Source organism: Oncorhynchus mykiss, chromosome 11, assembly GCF_057628025.1.
Source record: "Oncorhynchus mykiss isolate SJ-2025 chromosome 11, ASM5762802v1, whole genome shotgun sequence".
NCBI lineage: Eukaryota > Metazoa > Chordata > Actinopteri > Salmoniformes > Salmonidae > Oncorhynchus > Oncorhynchus mykiss.
Window position 1 is genome coordinate 60,745,761 of NC_143032.1, and position 20,777 is coordinate 60,766,537.

At 41.3% G+C, this 20,777-nt stretch overlaps 2 protein-coding genes across 2 annotated transcripts in view; one reads left to right on the forward strand and one right to left on the reverse strand.

The window, feature by feature from the left end:
- Positions 1-354: 354 nt before the first annotated feature.
- On the reverse strand, positions 355-6,391 carry mtrfr (mitochondrial translation release factor in rescue). The gene is made up of 2 exons (XM_021621602.3): positions 5,952-6,391; positions 355-796 (listed from the first exon to the last, which is right to left on the reverse strand). Exons 1-2 carry the CDS (start codon positions 6,222-6,224, stop codon positions 566-568), a joined length of 504 nt encoding a protein of 167 aa, XP_021477277.1. The 5' UTR covers positions 6,225-6,391; the 3' UTR covers positions 355-565.
- A 6,685-nt stretch (positions 6,392-13,076) lies between these two features.
- LOC110536071 (membrane-associated phosphatidylinositol transfer protein 2) overlaps positions 13,077-20,777 on the forward strand; it is an 84,377-nt gene continuing 76,676 nt past the window's right edge. Inside the window, 1 exon segment of the mRNA XM_090190711.1 lies at positions 13,077-13,704. The gene's annotated coding sequence lies outside the window, so the exon portion shown is untranslated.

Here is a 20,777-nt window from a genome sequence, read left to right on the forward strand (position 1 = left end):
GATTTTATTTATTTCCAATAAAAGTATTGAGTAAAACGTCATTGTTTTTTAAAACTGAGGTGGCACCTTGGGCTTCAACAAAAAAGTTACCCATGAGCTGTACTTGACAGGAATTTCCTGGTTTTATGTGTTCCCATTGCCTAAAAATGCATTGTATGTAGCAAAGCCCCTATCATTTAGTGAAACTCATATGGATTTTAGAGTGTAAGAGTGTATAAAGGGCATTTTGACAATGGAGGAGTAGTAGCTTGTATCTTTTAACATATTTAAGCATGAGTGACAACAAAAGGGACAGTGCCAAACACACTGATAAACACACCACATTATGAATTAACCATTGTAATAAAGCCATTGTTTGCTTCTTTGTATTTATTACCCAGTGTAATAAAACTGAATTTCATTACAATTACAGAAAATACTGACATCATTCCTGTATTTTAGACAGATTGATGACAATATAATTGATTTCAATAGGTGCTCTTTATTTACAATACAGATCATGATGAGGTAGGACATATTTGTTGATCAGACTAAATGTTTGTTCATGCATACTTTTCATCCCCTGTCATCCCCTGTCATCCCCTGGTTTGAAGTCTGTCATCAGTGCCTCTTTGAAAAGTCTCTTCCTCTCCAAATTCTCGTTTGCCGATTTCCTCTTGTCTTGTTTCCTCTGTATAGACTCCTTCTTATTCTTCAGAATGTCACTCTCTTCTCCCTTGTAGGTGACCTCAAGCTTCTCCCTCATTATCTGCCGAGCTCTTTTGCGGTTTGTTTCCACCGATCTGGTTTGATGGCACTGAATTACGAGAGAGGAGTGAGCAATAAAAATGTACAGATTACGGTACCTCCTAAACAGGTGTCTAGTGCTGATGGAGCACCTCAGTCTTTTCAATTTGAGAATACACAGAAAATGTATTCTGATCAATTCTAAATAAATTACTTAATTACCACAAATTCAATGAAAAACAATAGAATGACAATCCAAATAAATTCGTAGTCTATAGCAGCCTAGAGGCAGGTAAATGGTGGCTTCTTCCCTGTCTTCTCTCTGGCGGTGGTGAGAATGATGAACTGTAGGCTACATGTGTGCACTGCAGAGGCCCGTTGGAGGCTTGACAACTTTAGCCAATAAGATTTTTTATTATTATTTTTTTTTAATTCAGCTGTGTCTGCCTTGATGTTCATAAATCTCCACCAACCCTCTCTTGCGCAGTGGAACCCAGAACGATATGTGACCACTTGGTTACGGTGACACCGTTCTGCCGAGGACACCCAAAACAGAGTGGCTACTGCAAAGTCCAAGAGCCTGACCACCTCTGGAGGTTGCTGTAGCCCTGCTTGGGATATTTAGCCTATATTGACTATTGGTTGAGATGCAGGGGCGGTTCTACCTTGGTATGTCTGGGTGGAAAATTGGAAATGTGAATTTTGGACAAATTAGAGGTAATAATGCTTTTAAGTTATAGTCTATTGAGATGCATGAATACATCACATCAAAAGCTTGATTTTATGATTGTTTTAAAACAAATTCCCTTCAATTCTACCTAGTAATGATATGTTCACTTCTTGGTCAATTGATTTGATGATTAAATCTATGCAAATAAATTCTATGAATTGATAGTTCCTCTGTTTTATTTGATTCTGTAATAGGGTATATTGAAACCAAGTGTTCAAGCTAATTAAATTAGTTAATTTAGCTCTGTCCTTTAAGAACCCGAAGGGCGCTCCAATAGTTTAAAATAACTTTTGCCTACAACTAATAGTCCTAGTCATCACTTATTACATTCTTATTACAAATAGAAGATTATCACTTCTCACAATGGTGCTCGTTAGAGTAGTTAGATCAATGTCTCACAAGATCACAATCTCTTAATTTGTATTTTACATAAATAACAACTGACTATAATACATACCATAGCATAGTAGGCCTATAACATTACTGTTACACCAAAAACAACTCATTTCTAATGAGATTTTAGGATAGTTAGCCGAAGCTGAATAGTCCAGAAAAAAAAATCATGCACCAAAACTCAGAGCCACAAGGGAGGATATATGTTTTGATTGAAACAAAATAAAAGGCTAATATTTTTTTACATAATCTGCTCTAATTTACAATAGTCCAGAGAGGACATATAAATAGGAAGGAATTGTTCCCTCATTATGGCGAGATCACAGGAACCACTTCATCAAAGAGCCCTGTGGCTGCGTTGATAACAATGCGGGGCATTTAAGCCCTGAACGATGCCTGACAGGCAGCTCCGTGTCCCAGGCTGCGTGCCACACCCCAAGACCACAGCCAATCGCATGCAAGGAACAACGCAGCTAACTTTGCTAGTCTTGTGAGCAAGCTAGTTAGCTATGTAGTCTTGTTAGCTAGCAAGTGTAGGATAAAATTCATGACTATGGGTGATTTTCCAGTACATATATTATGCACTAATATAAGTAGTAAACAGAATGAATATAAGTTTAATTATTAGATATGTGCAAGCAGAATAAAGGCTGAGCTCAGGTGAATGAACAGAGCTGGGTCAACATGGAGTTAATCACTAGACATGTTAAAACAGAACGTAGGCAGAACATGTATGACTGTGCTGTTGTAGGCCTGAGGGGAGTCATTACCTGGTCCTGTGACTGGCTTTAGGGCATGCAGTTGTATTGTATATGTATGGCTGTGCCATTACAGGCTTGGGGAGAGCCATTGTGTAGTCCTATGAGTATAATTGGACAGACACCTGCATTATGTGTGTCTTATTTTTGTACTATTGCTATGGATACACAACCAATAGAATCTGTAAACAAGCAAGAATTGAGACAGAAAGATAATGGTGGCGAGAGGCAGGGGTGTTAATCATCTACATAGAGGGGAGTGAACATGTGTGTTATCTGAAGGTGGAAACCTATAAGACCTGAGGTGTGTGGCAAGAGAATTTAGTTATTTTATGGAATTGCTCGGTTTAGTTACTATCAATATTTCCACGACACAAGCTAACTTGTTATCTATACTGGTTGTTAACTTGCGTAACTGGATCATATTTACAGTGGGTGAGCTCCATTCCTGACAGGCTGATCAGATTAAATTTCAGCCTTTGAGGCTGATAAATCAGGATGCTGCTTTGTAGGCGGTTTCATAGTTCAGGCTCCTTGCAGGCATATTAGCTGTGAAAGTGCTTTAGAGGCAGATGCATATCTGATCCATGGGGTGAGCTCTATTCCTGGCAGGCTGATCTGATTCAATAGCATATATCATGATGCTGCGTTGTAGGCTGTTTCATAGGTAAAGTTTCTTGCAGGCATATTAAGTGTCAGTGTGTTATAGGCTATTGAATCTTATCAGCCTGCCAGGAATAGAGCCCACCCAGTCTTGATCATATACATAATGCGCTCTGCTAATCTGCCTGCAATGGCCTTTACCTATGAAACAGCCTTCAGGATAGAATCCTGACTTATCAGCCTCTGAGACTGGATCTGGATATTGGATCTGATCAGCCTGTCAGGAATGGAGCACACCCACTCTGTAAATGTAAATATTATCCATAAAACAAGAAGTGTCCCTTATAATTATATACATCAGTTATGCAAGCTAACAACCAGTATATATAAAAACCAAGACTAGCCAAGTTACAGTGCTTTCATAAAGTATTCACACCCCTTGACTTTTTCCACAATTTGTTGTGTTACAGCCTGAATTTAAAATGGATCAAGTTTAGATTTTTTTTTGCCACTGGCCTACACACAATATCCCATAATGTCAAAGTAGAATGTATTTTTTTTTAAATGTTTACATACTAATAACAAATGAAAAGCTGAAACGTCTTGAGTCAATAAGTATTCAACCCCTTTGCAAGCCTAAATACATCCAGGAGTAAAGATCTGCTTAACAAGTCATATAATAAGTTGCATGGGTCTCACTCTGTGTGCAATAACAGTTAACATGATTTAAATGATTACTTAATCTCTCTACCCCACACATACAATTATCTGCAAGGTCCATCAATCGAGCAGTGAATTTAAAAAAAAGACAGGCAAGGTTTTCCAATGAAGAAAAAAAAGAAGCAGACATTGAATATCCCTTTAAGCATGAAGTTATTAATTATACTTTGGGTGGTGTATCAATACACCCAGTCACTACAAAGATACAGGCGTCCTTCCAACTTTAACTCAGTTGTTGGAAAGGAAGGAAAACGCTTTGGGATTTCACCATGAGGCCAATGGTGACTTTAAAACAGTTAGTCACAGAGTTTAATGGCTGTGATAGGAGAAAACGGAGGATGGATCAACAATATTGTACTTACTCCACAATACTAACCTAACTGACAGAGTGAAAAGAATGAAGCCTGTACAGAATTCAAATATTCAAAAACATGCATCCTGTTTGCAACAAGGCACTAAAGTAATAATTTATCCAGAATACAAAGTGTTATGTTTGGGGTAAATCCAATACAACACATTACTGAGTACCACTGTCTATATTTTCACGCATAGTGGTGGCTGCATCATGCTATGGGTATGCTTGTAATCGTTTAAGGACTGGGGAGTTTTTCAGGATAAAAAATACAACGGAATGGAACTAAGCACAGACTCATGGGTGTGACTATTCAGGTAAATTAGATATTTCTGTATTTCATTTTCAATACATTTGCAAACATTTCTAAAAACATGTTTTCATTGAGTCATTATGGGATATTGTGTGTAGATGGGTGAGAATTCCGGCTATAACAACAAAATATGGAATAAGTCAAGGGGTATGAATACTTTCTGAAGGCTCTGTAGCTGCGTTGTTGCTTACATGCAATTGGCTGTGGTCTTGGGGGTGGTATACAGCCTGGGAGACAGTGCTGCCTGTCAGTCATCATTCAGGGCTTAACTGCCACAAGGGCTTAGCTGCCCAAGAGCTCTTAGCTCAAGGTAAGAGACATTTAGCTTTCTAACATTCTAACTTATAAACTGATGAGCTCCAAACACAAATGAAAGCATGATGTTAGCATGAAATGTACCATACCTTAGTGTAGCAATAAATTAAAACAAATGTGCAGATGGACCGTGGGTTCTGCCACCTCAGACATACTGTCAATCTATTATCAATCCGCCCTCTCCTATTTATAGAGTTCATCTCATGATCTCGACAAAACATGTTTTGAAAAGCCAACTTTTTATGTCATGATCATGAGATAAATAAGTTGTTCACTCACAAACAGTAATTCAAGAAGATTGAAATGCATAGGCTATTCCCATTAAACTGATTGAGATCAATCAAATGATTGCCATGCAGATGCAGTTAGACCCGGTAAAACAAATAATTATCATTCATGATTGACAGTGATGGTCTATTTTGAAATTAGGTATGCCTAACTTGGTGTTTTATGGTATAAAAATATAACATTTTCTTGAGACAATATGGGTGGGCATGGGCAGACGTTGCAATTGGAGGATGCATTTCATGCATATTCTATAATAGGGCTCTCAAACTCTATTCCAGGAGAGCTATCCTGTAGGTTTTCATTTCAACCCTAATCGAGCACATCTGATTCTAATAATTAGCTGGTTCATAAAATGAATCAGGTTAGTTACAACTGGGGTTGGAGTGAAAACATACAAGACGGTAGTGCTCCAGGAACTGAGTTGGAGAGCCCTGTAATGATAGGTTATTCAATAGGCTACATCTGTCCATACAAACTTTGATAGAGGAAATAAGGACGTAATTTACATATTTTGTTGCGCTCCCTCACCTAAAAAATTAGCACTACACCACTGTTCCTAAATGGGGCACCTTGCCCACATTTATGGGGAACCTAAAAGACCCCCATACATCATATGCATATGGAAGTATGGCCCAGGAAGGATAGATAGCCTATCAAAACGCTTATGTATTTCGTGTTGTCCATGTGTAATGTTGGTTGTCTTATGGTCATCATGAACTAAAAAAGGCTTCATGTAATATGTTAGATAGTCACCTTAACGACAATGCCAGTTGGGATGTGCCTGAGCACCACACAGTTGCTGGTTTTGTTGGTCGCCTGACCACCAGGTCCAGACCCTCTTACAAACTGCTCGTCCAGCTCGTCTTCATTTAGGACAGGGAGATCAATGTAATCTTTCTTACCGGCGGTCTGAACATGTGCCAAGCTAACGGGTGGCACAGTAAAAAGTGGAGGTCGTCCTGAGGTTCCCCATGTTACCTTCCCCGTCACTTGAAAGATCAGGTTAACGAATAATCTTGACGACATTTCCCTCCCGAATTACGTGAGAGGGCTCCGTTTGCATTTACACTAAACGTGATATCTCTCTTTACACTGTTTCAATAATGCAGCAGACAAATATAGGCAAAAAATATGATTGTTTACACGTGTAAATACAAAAGAAACAATCACTTTCTCTTCAGCCTCAGCAAATCAAGTTCACCGTTTACTTCTTCTTCCCTCCTGGATTGGTGGCTATGAACCAACAGTGGCACACTATCGCCACCACATGGACTGAAGTATAAGGAGGACCAACACCTCAGTGAAGGCTATCATGGCTGTCTGACATGATTTCCTTTTACAATGACCTTTTAATGTATTCTAGAGCATAATCAAATGGTAAAAGGGATCTAATTGGGAAAGCAGAGTCAGACAACACCCTCTATATGCAACAATTCCTTTACCTTTTCACGATCAAATGTTGGTCTGTGGAAGTAGATTTATCATGTGTGCCGTTCATACAGTGCCTTCAGAAAGTATTCCACTTGAGTTTAACACATTTTGTTGTTTTACACCCTGAATTTAAATGTAATTGTGATTTCATACCCCATAATGTCAAAGCAGATTTTTTGTATTCAACATTTTTACAAATTATTTATAAAAGAAAAGCTTAAATTACTTGAGTCAGTAATTATTCAATACCTTTGTTATGGCAAGCCTAAAATGTTCAGGATTAAAAATGTGCTTAACAAGTCACATAAGTTGCATGGACTCACTCTGTGTGCAATAATAGTGTTTAACATGATTTTTGAATAAATACAGTGCCTTGCGAAAGTATTCGGCCCCCTTGAACTTTGCAACCTTTTGCCACATTTCAGGCTTCAAACATAAAGATATAAAACTGTATTTTTTTGTGAAGAATCAACAACAAGTGGGACACAATCATGAAGTGGAACGACATTTATTGGATATTTCAAACTTTTTTAACAAATCAAAAACTGAAAAATTGGTCGTGCAAAATTATTCAGCCCCCTTAAGTTAATACTTTGTAGCGCCACCTTTTGCTGCGATTACAGCTGTAAGTCGCTTGGGGTATGTCTCTATCAGTTTTGCACATCGAGAGACGGACATTTTTTCCCATTCCTCCTTGCAAAACAGCTCGAGCTCAGTGAGATTGGATGGAGAGCATTTGTGAACAGCAGTTTTCAGTTCTTTCCACAGATTCTCGATTGGATTCAGGTCTGGACTTTGACTTGGCCATTCTAACACCTGGATATGTTTATTTTTGAACCATTCCATTGTAGATTTTGCTTTATGTTTTGGATCAATGTCTTGTTGGAAGACAAATCTCCGTCCCAGTCTCAGGTCTTTTGCAGACTCCATCAGGTTTTCTTCCAGAATGGTCCTGTATTTGGCTCCATCCATCTTCCCATCAATTTTAACCATCTTCCCTGTCCCTGCTGAAGAAAAGCAGGCCCAAACCATGATGCTGCCACCACCATGTTTGACAGTGGGGATGGTGTGTTCAGCTGTGTTGCTTTTTTTGTTGCCAAAAAGTTCAATTTTGGTTTCATCTGACCAGAGCACCTTCTTCCACATGTTTGGTGTGTCTCCCAGGTGGCTTGTGGCAAACTTTAAACAACACTTTTTATGGATATCTTTAAGAAATGGCTTTCGTCTTGCCACTCTTCCATAAAGGCCAGATTTGTGCAATATACGACTGATTGTTGTCCTATGGACAGAGTCTCCCACCTCAGCTGTAGATCTCTGCAGTTCATCCAGGGTGATCATGGGCCTCTTGGCTGCATCTCTGATCAGTCTTCTCCTTGTATGAGCTGAAAGTTTAGAGGGACGGCCAGGTCTTGGTAGATTTGCAGTGGTCTGATACTCCTTCCATTTCAATATTATCGCTTGCACAGTGCTCCTTGGGATGTTTAAAGCTTGGGAAATCTTTTTGTATCCAAATCCGGCTTTAAACTTCTTCACAACAGTATCTCGGACCTGCCTGGTGTGTTCCTTGTTCTTCATGATGCTCTCTGCGCTTTTAACGGACCTCTGAGACTATCACAGTGCAGGTGCATTTATACGGACACTTGATTACACACAGGTGGATTGTATTTATCATCATTAGTCATTTAGGTCAACATTGGATCATTCAGAGATCCTCACTGAACTTCTGGAGAGAGTTTGCTGCACTGAAAGTAAAGGGGCTGAATAATTTTGCACGCCCAATTTTTCAGTTTTTGATTTGTTAAAAAAGTTTGAAATATCCAATAAATGTCGTTCCACTTCATGATTGTGTCCCACTTGTTGTTGATTCTTCACAAAAAAATACAGGTTTATATCTTTATGTTTGAAGCCTGAAATGTGGCAAAAGGTCGCAAAGTTCAAGGGGGCCGAATACTTTCGCAAGGCACTGTAGCTCATCTCTGTACCCCAAACACACAATTATCTATAAAGTCCCTCAGTCGAGCAGTGAATTTCAAGCAGATTCAACCACAAAGCCCAGGGAGGTTTTACATTGTCTCACGAAGAAGGGGCCTATTGATTGGTAGATAGAAAAAAATTAAACCTTGAATATCCCTTTGAGCATGGTGAAGTTAATAATTACACTTTGGATGGTGAATCAATACACCCAGTCACTACAAAGATACAGGCATCTCTCATAACTCAGCTGCCGGAAAGGAAGGAAACCGCTCAGGGATTTCACCTTCACCTCAGCTGCCGGAAACGGATGGATCAACATTGTAGTTACTCCACAATACTAACCTAATTGACTGAGTGAATAGAAGGAAGCCTGTACAGAACAAAAATATTCCAAAACATGCATCCTGTTTGCAATAAGGCACGAAAGTAAAACTGCAAAAAATGTGGCAAAGAAATTATCTTTGTATCTTTGTGTCCTGAATACAAAGTTATGTTTGGGGCATATCCAACACAATACATGTTGGATATATATATGTATCTCCATATTTGTTTACTTTTTACTTTTTTTAATTTTACCCCTTTTTCTCCCCAATTTCATGGTATCCAATTGTTTTTTAGTAGCTACTATCTTGTCTCATCGCTACAACTCCCGTACGGGCTCGGGAGAGACGAAGGTTGAAAGTCATGCGTCCTCCGATACACAACCCAACCAAGCCGCACTGCTTCTTAACACAGCGCGCATCCAACGCGGAAGACAGCCGCACCAATGTGTCGGAGGAAACACAGTGCGACAAGGACATCCCTACCGGCCAAGCCCTCCCTAACCCGGACAACGCTAGGCCAATTGTGAGTCGCCCCACGGACCTCCCGGTCGCTGCCGGTTATGACAGAGCCTGGGCGCAAACCCAGTCTCTGATGGCACAGCTGGCACTGCAGTACAGCGCCCTTAACCACTGCGCCACCCGGGAGGCTGCATCATGTTATGGGTATGCTTTTCATCGGCAAGGATTAGGGAGTTTTTTTAGGATGAAAATAAGTGGAATAGAGCTAAACACAGGCAAAATCCTAGAGGAAAGCCTGGTTCAGGCTGCATTCCAACTTTCACTGGGAGACTAATTCAATTTACAGCATGACAATAACCTGAAACTCAAGCCAAATATACACTGGAGTTGCTTACCAAGATGACATTGAATGTTCCTGAGTGGCCTAGATACAGTTTTGAAATGCTTGAAAATCTATGGCAAGACTTGAAAATGTCTGTCTAGCATTGATCAACAACCAAATGGACAGAGCTGGAATTATAAAAAATAAAAAAAAGATCCTCAAAATTTTCCATACACACAAAAAAGCGTGTTTATCTCAAATTTTGACAACAAATTTTGTTTACATTCCTGTTAGTGATCATTTCTCCTTTGCCAAGATAATCTGTAGACCTGATAGGTGTGGCATATCAAAAAGCTGATTAAAGAGCATGATCATTACACAGGTGCACCTTGTGCTGGGGACAATAAAAGGCCAATCTAAGATGTGCAGTTTTGTCACACAACACAATACTACAGATGTCTCATGTTTTGAAGGACCTTACAATTTGCATACTGACTGCAGGAATGTCCATCAGACCTGTTGCCAGAAAATTGTATGTTAATTTCTCTACCATAAGCTGCCTCCAACGTCATTTTAGAGAATTTGGCAGTACGTCCAACCGGCCTCACAACCGCAGACCACGTGTAACCACGCCAGACCAAGACCTCCACATCTGGCTTCTTCACCTGCAGGATCGTCTGACAGGGTGCTGAGGAGTATTACTGTCTGTAATAAAGATCTTTTGTTGGGGAAAACAAATTCTTATTGGCTGGTCCTGGCTCCCCAGTGGGTAGGCCTATGCTCACCCATGACTGCGCCCTTGCACAGTCATGTGAAATCCATAGATTAGGGCCTAATGAATTCATTTCAATTGACTGATTTCCTTATATGAACTGTAACTCAGTAAAATCTTAGAAATTGTTGCGTGTTGCATTTATATTTTTGTTTCCAACAGGACAATAACCCTAAGCACACTGCCAAGACAACGCAGAAGTCTCTGAATGTCTTTGAGTGGCCCAGCCAGAGCCCAGACTTGAACCCGATTGAGCATCTCTGGAGAGACCTGAAAATAGTGGTGCAGCGACGCTACCCATCCAACCTGACAAAGCTTCAGAGGTACTGCAGAGAAGAATGGGAGAAACTCCCCAAAAACAGGTGTGCCAAACTTGTAGCGTCATACCTCAGAAGACTCAAGGCTGTAATTGCTGCCAAAGGTGCTTCAACAAAGTACTGAGTAAAGGGTCAGAATATTTATCTAAATGTGATATTTCCAGTTTTTATTTTTAATACATTTGCAAAAATTTCTAAAACGTGGGAAAATGTGGAAAAAGTCAAGGGTCTGAATACTTTCCAAATGCACTGTGTATTGTATATAGTGGTGTGTATAGCAGTAGTTATATAGGATGAGCCTTGACTAGAATACAGTATATACAGCACATATGAAGTGGGTAAAACAGTATGTAAACATTATTAAAGTGACCAGTGTTAGCTGAATATGTAGATAGGGCAGAAGTCTCTAAGGTGCAGGGTAGAGTACCGGTGATATCCAGCTAGTAACAGTGACTAAGGTTCAGGACAGGGTACTGGGCAGAAGCCGGCAAGTAGTGACTATTTAACAGTCTTGTGGCCTGGACATAGAAGCTGTTTTTCAGTCTTTCGGTCCCAGCTTTCATGCACCTGTACTGTCTCCGCCTTCTAAATGGTAGGCGAGTGAACAGGCTTGGGCTGAGGGCGTCTAAGACCAATGCAATTTTCAAGGTTGATAATGGAGTACTATTCCTTTAGACACCACCAAAAGATCGGAACAGGTGATTCTCAGTTTTGTTTAGAAGGAGCTTGATTCTCCTATCTGTTGCATCCATATTATATCACACAAGTGAGAAGGTTTCTGTGGGTCTGGCTCATAGACTGTATATATAAAGGTCTGGCTATAAACAATGCAACATGTGACTGCAAGGCCCCATCTTGTTTTAAAGCATTCAACATTAAGCGTATACAAAGGAAAAGAGACCAGATTTCCAAATATTTCACTTTACTTTATGGTTTCTTTTGGCTTTTAAAAGGATAGTTCACCCATATTCCAAAATTACATATTTGTTTCCTTACCCTGTATGCAGTCAGAGATATATATATGGTCACCATCAACTGTAGGCTGGGTTTTCATGCTGCTTCCTGTAGAGCACCACTGTGGAGGTGTCATAATACCAATCAAACCAATAGTTTTTCCACCGTTCATTTTCCCATTGGGGATTTTAGAAATACTTCAAATAAGGGCTGTGTTTTGTGTAGACTAACCGTGGTGTGACGTTTTAATAACCATGTAAATCTCTCGGACAAGGTGACTTTTATCACTATATTCGGCTCCATTTACTCTCAGATTCGAAAATGCGAATTAGCGTCAAACTAGACATCGTGCAAAACTACAAATAACTGCAAGCTCCTGCATGTCATCTCTAGCTGATACCTTTGCCAACGGGTATTGTGTCAACTTAAAACTAGCTGAAGACAGTTCACATAATTGTCCATTTGAAGAACTGTAGCCTATTTATTAATTAACACTTTAGCTAACATTTGATAGTTAATCCAGAGATTCTTACTTTTGCCTCCATTCAGATCATCATGGCATTTGTAGTTCTTTATGATAGCTACATTAGAAGCTAATTAGCATTTCATTTTGGGCGGGGTAAATAAAGGTGAATATATTGATAAAAGACACCTTGTCCTAGAGAGGTTTACACAGTTATCTAAACATCACACCAGGGTAAACCTACACAAAACACAGCCCTTATTTGAAGTGTTTCTAAAATTAATGCTGGAAAAATTATTGGAATCATTTCCTTGCGTGTCCTCTAGGTTTATGGGTATTTTGAATCATACTGTGGTACTCTATACCAATTGAATAGATTTTACATTATTTGAATTTAATGTTAAGCCTTATTTCACTGTCGTATGCACAACCTACATTTTTCCTTGACATCATTTGATATTTTCGTAAGAATGCATCATATAGAGAGAAATAGTAATGGCATCTTTTTGTACGCAGTAACTCCGCCATGGGTCTTTGTACAAAACCTATTGGGAAACGAATGGTGTTTTTGGAGGGGTTTTTGGATTAACGCCAAAAATCAGGTATGTGGTAAACACAGGTTTAGGAGATAATCTTCATCATGTCACTTTTTGTGCATTTTTAAGCATTTATGTAATAAATGAAGCACATAAAGAACATAAAAGCCTCATAATGCATAAAGCTCATGTTAACTAACGCATAGGATCTCCTAAACCTGACTTCATTTTCCGGAGTTTTTCCCCAAACCCTATTCTTTACCCATGGGAATGGCTGAACTAACCAGAGGTAACACATTTCCGTTTGCGGAGCATTTGGCCAACAGGGGGCGCATTCCATTTGGCCTGAGCTCGAGAAGGAAGCAAATTCATAGTTGTGGTTCACGTTCACAGCAAACAAGACTAGAGGCAACCCCCAGAAGCTCAGGATTGCGAGTATATTCACCATATTGTCGCAATACTCTTGCTTCAAGTGGATTTACGGACTTCGGTTTTACCGGTGTTTGAATCCAGAGCGTCTTTTTCGCTTGAGCGTTAACTGAAGTGATGAAGGCAACTCGCGTGTGAATTACTACTGGAAACAATAACGTTTTAGTAGACTATATGGATTTTCCGTCGGTTGTCAATACTTGACCCCGCTTTTTATCGGTTTACTACCATACAGTTTGGGGCCAACGTAGTTATTTGTTCAAGGAAATGTGAGGACTTGGATGCAGCTCAAGAAAGATGATGACCCGAGGCTGTCCCTAATTCCTGTTTACATGAAGTAGTTCAACTATCAAACGTCCTCAAGACAACGGAAAGGAAACTGACTAAATTAATTGTTGGCTACATTGTAACATTTCAAGCTGGCAAGTAATGCCACTTTTTATTTTCTATGTCTGCTGAGTATCCCACAGAGGAACCAAAACGCGCTCGTGACCGAGAGGGAACGGCCAATTAACTTTGATTTTGGGTAAGTCCTAAGCAGTATTCTATTTCAGCGTGCGAGTGCGCATCCTTTTTATGCATGTGATGAGCATTGCGAGCCATCAATTTGTGATTACCATGTCGCGATGTTGCTAGGTAACTGACTTGTGTAAAGATGGTGGGTTTACTTTGGGTCACAGTGAAAAGCGCGGAACAATTTCAATAATTTCCTCCACAGACCGCAGCAATTCAAAATCCAATTGCATATGCAGTGTTCATTATTCTCTCAATAGCTCACGATCAGAGATGTCTGTCTAGTAGTAGGTGAATGATGCGATGCAGTAGAATCATGCTTGATTCCCTTGACTTGTTACATTGTTACCACTATCTACAATCTCTTTATCAGCACACAAGAGATCAACTAATGCAGGAGAGAGTTAGTCAACAACTCTGGATTTGTTGTATGCTGTTGAAAAGAAATGCATTATAACACGAAAAACAGTTCCCTATGTCTGGTTTTTGTGGATTACTTGTTGCCATTGAGTGATTTAAAAATGAGCCTGTTTGGGTAACTTTGACATTTTCGCCGATTGGGAAAGGGGGATACCTAGTCAGTTATGCAACTGAATTCCTTCAACTGAAATGTGTCTTCCGCATTTAACCCAACCCCTCTGAAAGAGAGAGGTGCCGGGGGAACAGTGGGTTACCTGGCTTGCTCAGGGAACGAACGACAGCTTTTAACTTGTCAGCTTTCGGTTACTGGCCCAACGCTCTAACCAGGAGTACCATGTTGCAACATACTGTATGTACCTTTCTTTTCTTGAGGTATCTGCAGCTACGGATTCAGTACTGATTCATCATGCAAGTGCCCAACCCATGCTTATCTCAACAATATTGAGAGCTGTTGCAGGTTGCCCTTTGTGTTGTTCTTTTGTCGTTTAGGTTGTAAATATTAGTCAGTTATCTTCTGACACTGTGGCCCATCTGAGTTGCTGTGTTCATAGTTTGTCATCTTCTATTTTCACATGATGTATTTTCCAACAAGGTTTGCAGCTGAACTGTGCCTGTTTTTTTATAACAGGGTAGTAATGATATTGATTGGAGCAGTCACATATGGTAGTCTCTTTGAGTGATCTTGGGTTTTTCGTCCAGGTTTTGTAATGGTCTCTCGTCAGTCTTAAAAATAAAATAAAAATCCAACTAATAAACTCTGACTGCAGCATCACCTGCACATTTATTCCACTTTATTTGTCTGTCAACAAACAAATAAAGAAGAGAAAGAGAAATAGTGTGCTGTTTGTCCATCAATGCCTCTTAATATGTGAATTCCTGACCATGTCTCTTAATGCAGCTGTCAGTTGATCAGGTTCTGTGGGCTTCTATGGTGAGGTGCTCTCCCCAGTCTACTGTAATTGAGGCCAGTGTGACTCACTCTCCAGTGCTGACAGAGGCCTGTGACCACTGCTGCCCATATGGTGGCTCTGCACTGAAGGGCAGCCCTGACGCAGTGCCACTGTTCTGGAGGGAGGCCGCACTACCACGGCACACTACCCAAGGTTGCCCCCTCTCTGTGCCACTGTACTGAAAACATTCACATTCTTTCTGCAACTGTATGCTTGTTGGGCCAAAAGGCGCAGGTTTCTCTTTAATTATTTGGTTGACAAAGTAGCTGAACCCCCCTACTGTAGCAGGTTGTGAAGACTGATGGTGACTCCCTCTCAGGCCTGTGTAAAGGACAACATGGCATCACTCCAGCCATACACCATCAACTCACTGATAGAACTGATGTCCCCCTCACGCACAATGACATCAACAATACACGTCTACTGCCAGAAATAGATAAAGGGATTAAAAGTGCATAGGCTACTTTGAGGAGATGTGAGGAAACTGTTATTACACAGCTTTTTATTTTTATGATGTTGTAAACAGTGGAATTCCTGCCTTTCAAAAATGGACGACAGGCGCACTAGATTCTTAAATGGCAAGTTGTTATTTTGAGATAACTCTGTAGGTGTTGATGTGTGTTTTGTTATGTGCACAGGATCTTTGCACAGATCAATTATCCTCCATGCTGGGCTTGTGGGAACTTGTTTTGTATCCTGATTTACAGTCATTTTTACTTAATTCAGTATCCCTAAAGAGAGTGACAACAAAGCCAAATGCAATAGGCGACTTGAAATAAATAGTATGTACATTTTTTGCTGTCTGAATTGATTTCGTGGCATATCTTTGCCTTTACTTCCCCAGTGCACACCCAGATGCATGGACAGGTAGTTCAGCTTCATTATACGCTGCAGATTGTTATGTTTGCGTTCCCTGTTCAAAGCACATGTCAGAGAAACTGATTTATAACAGCATAAAGTGTGAAAAGGAAAGTTAGTCACTGGGTATCTTCTCACTCTCTCTCAAATTTTTCCCTGTATCATGAGGCTGAGATTACTGTGTTCCCCAACCCCATGGAGTGGTGTTTGATGATACTTAAAATAAATACAATTCCACTCAAACTATCTTTTGGTATTTGTTTCATTAGTGCACTGTTGATGCAGTCCTAAAATGTTTTGCAAGCCTGCAATCAAGTATTTTTCATGATAAAGAACTTTCAAAATACAGAAATACAGCCAGTGATGCATTTTGCGTCATACCGGCTGTATTTCTGCCCAACGTGAATGGCAAGAGCTCAGACACACATGGAAAATGAAATGACCCCGGGAATCGATAGAACATCGCTCAGAGATGCCCAAAAACGATATAACATAAAAAATGGGTGAATCTTTGCTTTAAGGGGGAGGAGGACTTGAGGTGAAGAAGATCTATTATAGCCATCAGGATAACCACTAATACCCACTGATCCAGGGAAACTCCTCACTCTCACTTGATTGTTGTGGTGTAATGGTACACATATTCATACCGACCCGTTCATTACGGGAGCCTCAGTTTGGTCCACACTGTGAACCGGAAGGAATACATAAAAAAACGGCATATTTACAAAATAAAAACACTTGGTCTATAGGCTATGCCTACACGGTTGTAGGCCTATGCATCTTGAGTAAATCTGGTGATTCAGGCTATTTTGTTAAAAATCTAATAAATGTATTTGTCACATGCGCCGAATACAACAGGTATAGATAGACCTTACAGTGAAATGCTTACTTTACAGGCCCTTAACCAACAATGGAGTTTTAAGAAAGTACAATAAAAATAAAAGTAAGAAATAATTACAGGGCAGCAGTAAAATAACAATAGCGAAGCTACATACAGTGGGTACCGTTACAGAGTCAATGTGCGGGGGCCCCGGTTGGTCGAGGAGATGTTGTGACTATGCATAGATATTAACAGAGAGTAGCAGCAGCATAGAAGAGGTGGAGGGGGGCAATACAAACAGTCTGGGTAGCCATTTGATTAGATGTTCAGGAGTCTTATGGCTTGGGGGTAGAAGCTGTTTAGAAGCCTCTTGGACCTAGACTTGACGCTCCGGTACCGCTTGCCGTACAGAAGCAGAGAGAACAGTCTATGACTAGGTGCCTGGTATAGAGGTCCTGGATGGCAGGAAGCTTGGCCCAGTGATGTACTGGGCCGTACCCACTACCCTCTGTAGTGCCTTGCGGTCGGAGGCCGAGTAGTTGCCATACCAGGCAGTGATGCAATCCATCAGGATGCTCTCGATGGTGCAGCTGTAGAACCTTTTGAGGATCTGAGGACCCTTGCCAAATCTTTTCAGTCTCCTGAGGGGGAATAGGTTTTGTCGTGCCCTCTTCACAACTGTCTTGGTGTGCTTGGTCCATGTTAGTTTGTTGGTGATGTGGATGCCAAGGAACTTGAAGCTCTCAATCTGCTCCACTACAGCCTCGTCGTTGAGAATGGGGGCGTGTCCAGTCCTCTTTTTCCTGTAGTCCACAATCATCTCTCGTGTTGAGGATCAGCGTGGATAATGTGTTGTTACCTACCCTTACCACCTGGGGGCGGCCCGTCAAGAAGTCCAGGATCCAGTTGCAGAGGGAGGTGTTTAGTCCCAGGGTCATTAGCTTAGGGATGAGCTTTGAGGGCACTATGGTGTTGAACGCTGAGCTCTTCAATGAATAGCACTCCGACAGGGAGAGGTTGAACATGTCAGTGAAGACACTTGCCAGTTGGTCAGCGCATGCTCGGAGTACACATCCTGGTAATTCATCTGGCCCTGCGGCCTTGTGAATGTTGAACGGTTTAAAGGTCTAACTCACATCGGCTACGAAGAGCGTGATCACACAGTTGTCCGGAACAGCTGATGCTCTCATGCATGTTTCAGTGTTACTTGCCTCGAAGCGAGCATATAAGTAATTTAGTTCGTCTGGTAGGCTCGTGTCACTGGGCAGCTCTTGGCTGTGCTTCCCTTTGTAGTCTGTAATAATTTCCAAGCCCTGCCACATCCGACGAGCGTCAGAGCCGGTGTAGTTTTATTCGATCTTAGTCCTTTATTGATGCTTTGCCTGTTTAATGGTTCGTTGGAGAGCAAAGCGGGAATTCTTATAAGCTTCCGGGTTGGAGTCCCGCTCCTTGAAAGCGGCAGCTCTAGCCTTTAGGCCAGTGTGGATGTTGCCTGTAATCCATGGCTTCTGGTTGGGGTATGTATGTACAGTCACTGTGGAGGCGATGTCATCAATGCACTTATTGATGAAGCCAATGACTGATGTGCTGTACTCTTCAATGCCATCGGAGGAATCCCGGAACATATTCCAGTCTGTGATAGCAAAACAGTCCTATAGTTTAGCATCTGCTTCATCTGACCACTTTTTATTGACCTAGTCACGGGTGCTTCCTGCTTTTAATTTTGCTTGTAAGCAGGAATCAGGAGGATTGAATTATGGTCAGATTTACCAAATGGAGGGCGGTGGTGAGCTTTGTACATGTCTCTGTGTGTGGAATAAAGGTGGTCCAGAGTTTTCTTTTCTGCCCCTCTGGTTGCACATTTAACATGCTGACAGAAATGAGGTAAAACTGATGTAAGTTTCCTTGCATTGAAGTCCTTGGCCACTAGGTGTGCCGCGTCTGGATGAGCGTTTTCCTTTTTGCCTATGGCGGTATACGGCTCATTGAGTGCGGTCTTAGATGTCTGTGGTGGTATGTAGACATCTAAGAAAAATACAGATGAAAACTCTCTAGGTAGAAAGTGTGGTCTACAGCTTATCATTAGATACTCTACCTCAGGCAAGCAATAGCTAGAGACTTCCTTAGATACCATGCACCAGCTGTTTACAAATATACACAGACCGCCACCCCTTGTCTCACCAGAGGCTGCTGTACTATCCTGCCGATAGTGTTTAACCCGCCAGCTGTATGTTATTAATGTCATCGCTTAGCCACGACTCGGTGAAACATAAGATTTTACAGTTTTTAATGTCCCATTGGTAGGACATACGTGAATTGTATAAATTATTGGAGACAGGCGCAGGAATTCGTAATAGGGGGGTTTAATACGCCACCCAAAATATACAACATGCCATGAAAAGGCACGGGGATGAAGCCCAAAACAAACACACAGGGATGTAACCCAAACAAAAGAGCAAGGTTAAACCTCTAATAAATACACAGGACGAGACCCGCAATACACTCCACGGGCGAGACCCGTAATAACAAATGCACAACAATACACGGGAAGAAACCCGTAATAACAACTGCACAATACACGCAGCACGAAAGCCGAAATAACAAAGCACAGGTACTCACAGACCAAGGACATGGGAATAAGAACTGACAAAACAATGGTGAACAAAGGGCACATTCCCCCTAAACAGGGGGAATGGGAATCAGGTGTGCGTAAAGTAACAGTTCAGTGACGCCTAGAGGCCGGTGATGTAGACCTCCGGAACTGGTGCACGGAATGAGCAGCAGTACCTGGGGAATCCGTGAAACCAATCTCCTTTCGCAAAATCTGTGTCTTTCTCCTGCGAATGACTGGGATGAGGGCCGGTAATAAGAGACGGTAGCAGCAGCATTATGTACAAAATAAATTACAAACAATGGGAAAAAACAAACAAAATAGCACGGTTGGTTAATAAGAGCCAATAAGACGGCAGCCATCCTCTCCGGGTCCATTATTAAATGTAACAACTAGAGCCTAGCGTATTTCGAACTATCCTTTTGTGAGTTACAGCGGGCGGCTGGTAGCCTAGTGGTTAGAGTGTTGGGCCAGTAACAAAGGTTGCTGGATCGAATCCCCGAGCTGACAAGATAAAAATCTGTCATTCTGCCCCTGAACAAGGCAGTTATCCCACTGTTCCCTAGTAGGCCATCATTGTAAATAAGAATTTGTTCTTAACTGACTTGCCTAGTTAAATAATGGTAAACTTTTATTTTTTTAAATAACTAGTTCTGTATGATGCCGAGTGATGGGGTCGATAAACCAGAATTGGAGTATCCTTCATCATCGTTTAAATCTCCAGTTTTGTTCAACATTTTGGCTTCCAAGTAAAATAACTGCCGATGGACAGACAGTTGTGGGTAAAACGTTAACGGTATGTCGCCATGCTCAACGAGCTGCCAACACCTCAAATATGTTGAAACATATACGCCAACATCTCCCCAGTATACCGGAGCAAGATGGAACCGCAAACAAACAACAACACATCATCTCCCCTCTGTATTCAAGCAGCCCTTGGCAGCTGCTTCTGACCTGTCCGAAGGATTTTCTAAAATTTGATTTGTACTTTTCATTATTTTTTATTTGTACAATTTTAACCCGTTTTTCTCCCCAATTTTGTGGTATCCAATTGGTAGTTACTGTCTTGCGTTATCGCTGCAACTCCAGTACAGACTCGGGTGAAGGTCAAGAGCTGTGCGTCCTCCGAAACACAACCCAACCAAGCCACACTGCTTCTTGACACAATGCCCACTTAACCCAGAAACCAGCCGCACCAATGTGTCTGAGGAAACACTGTACACCTGGCGACCATGTCAGCGTGCTTTGAGCCTGGCCCGCCACAGGAGTCGCTAGTGCGCGATGGGACAAGGACATCCTTGCCGGCCAAACCCTCCCCTAACCAGGTCTACGCTGGGCCAATTGTGCGCCGCCCCATGTGTCTCTGGTCGCGGCCGGCTACGACAGAGCCTGGACTCGAACCCAGAATCTCTAGTGGCACAGCTTAG

What these genes read in the sequence shown, in the direction of transcription:
- mtrfr (XM_021621602.3), bottom strand. Translation starts at nt 6,224, where the DNA reads ATGTCGTCAAGATTATTCGTTAACCTGATCTTTCAAGTGACGGGGAAG. An exon ending in CAACTGGCATTGTCGTTAAG is followed by an intron (nt 797 to 5,951) that starts GTGACTATCTAA and finishes CTCGTAATTCAG; the next exon opens with TGCCATCAAACCAGATCGGT.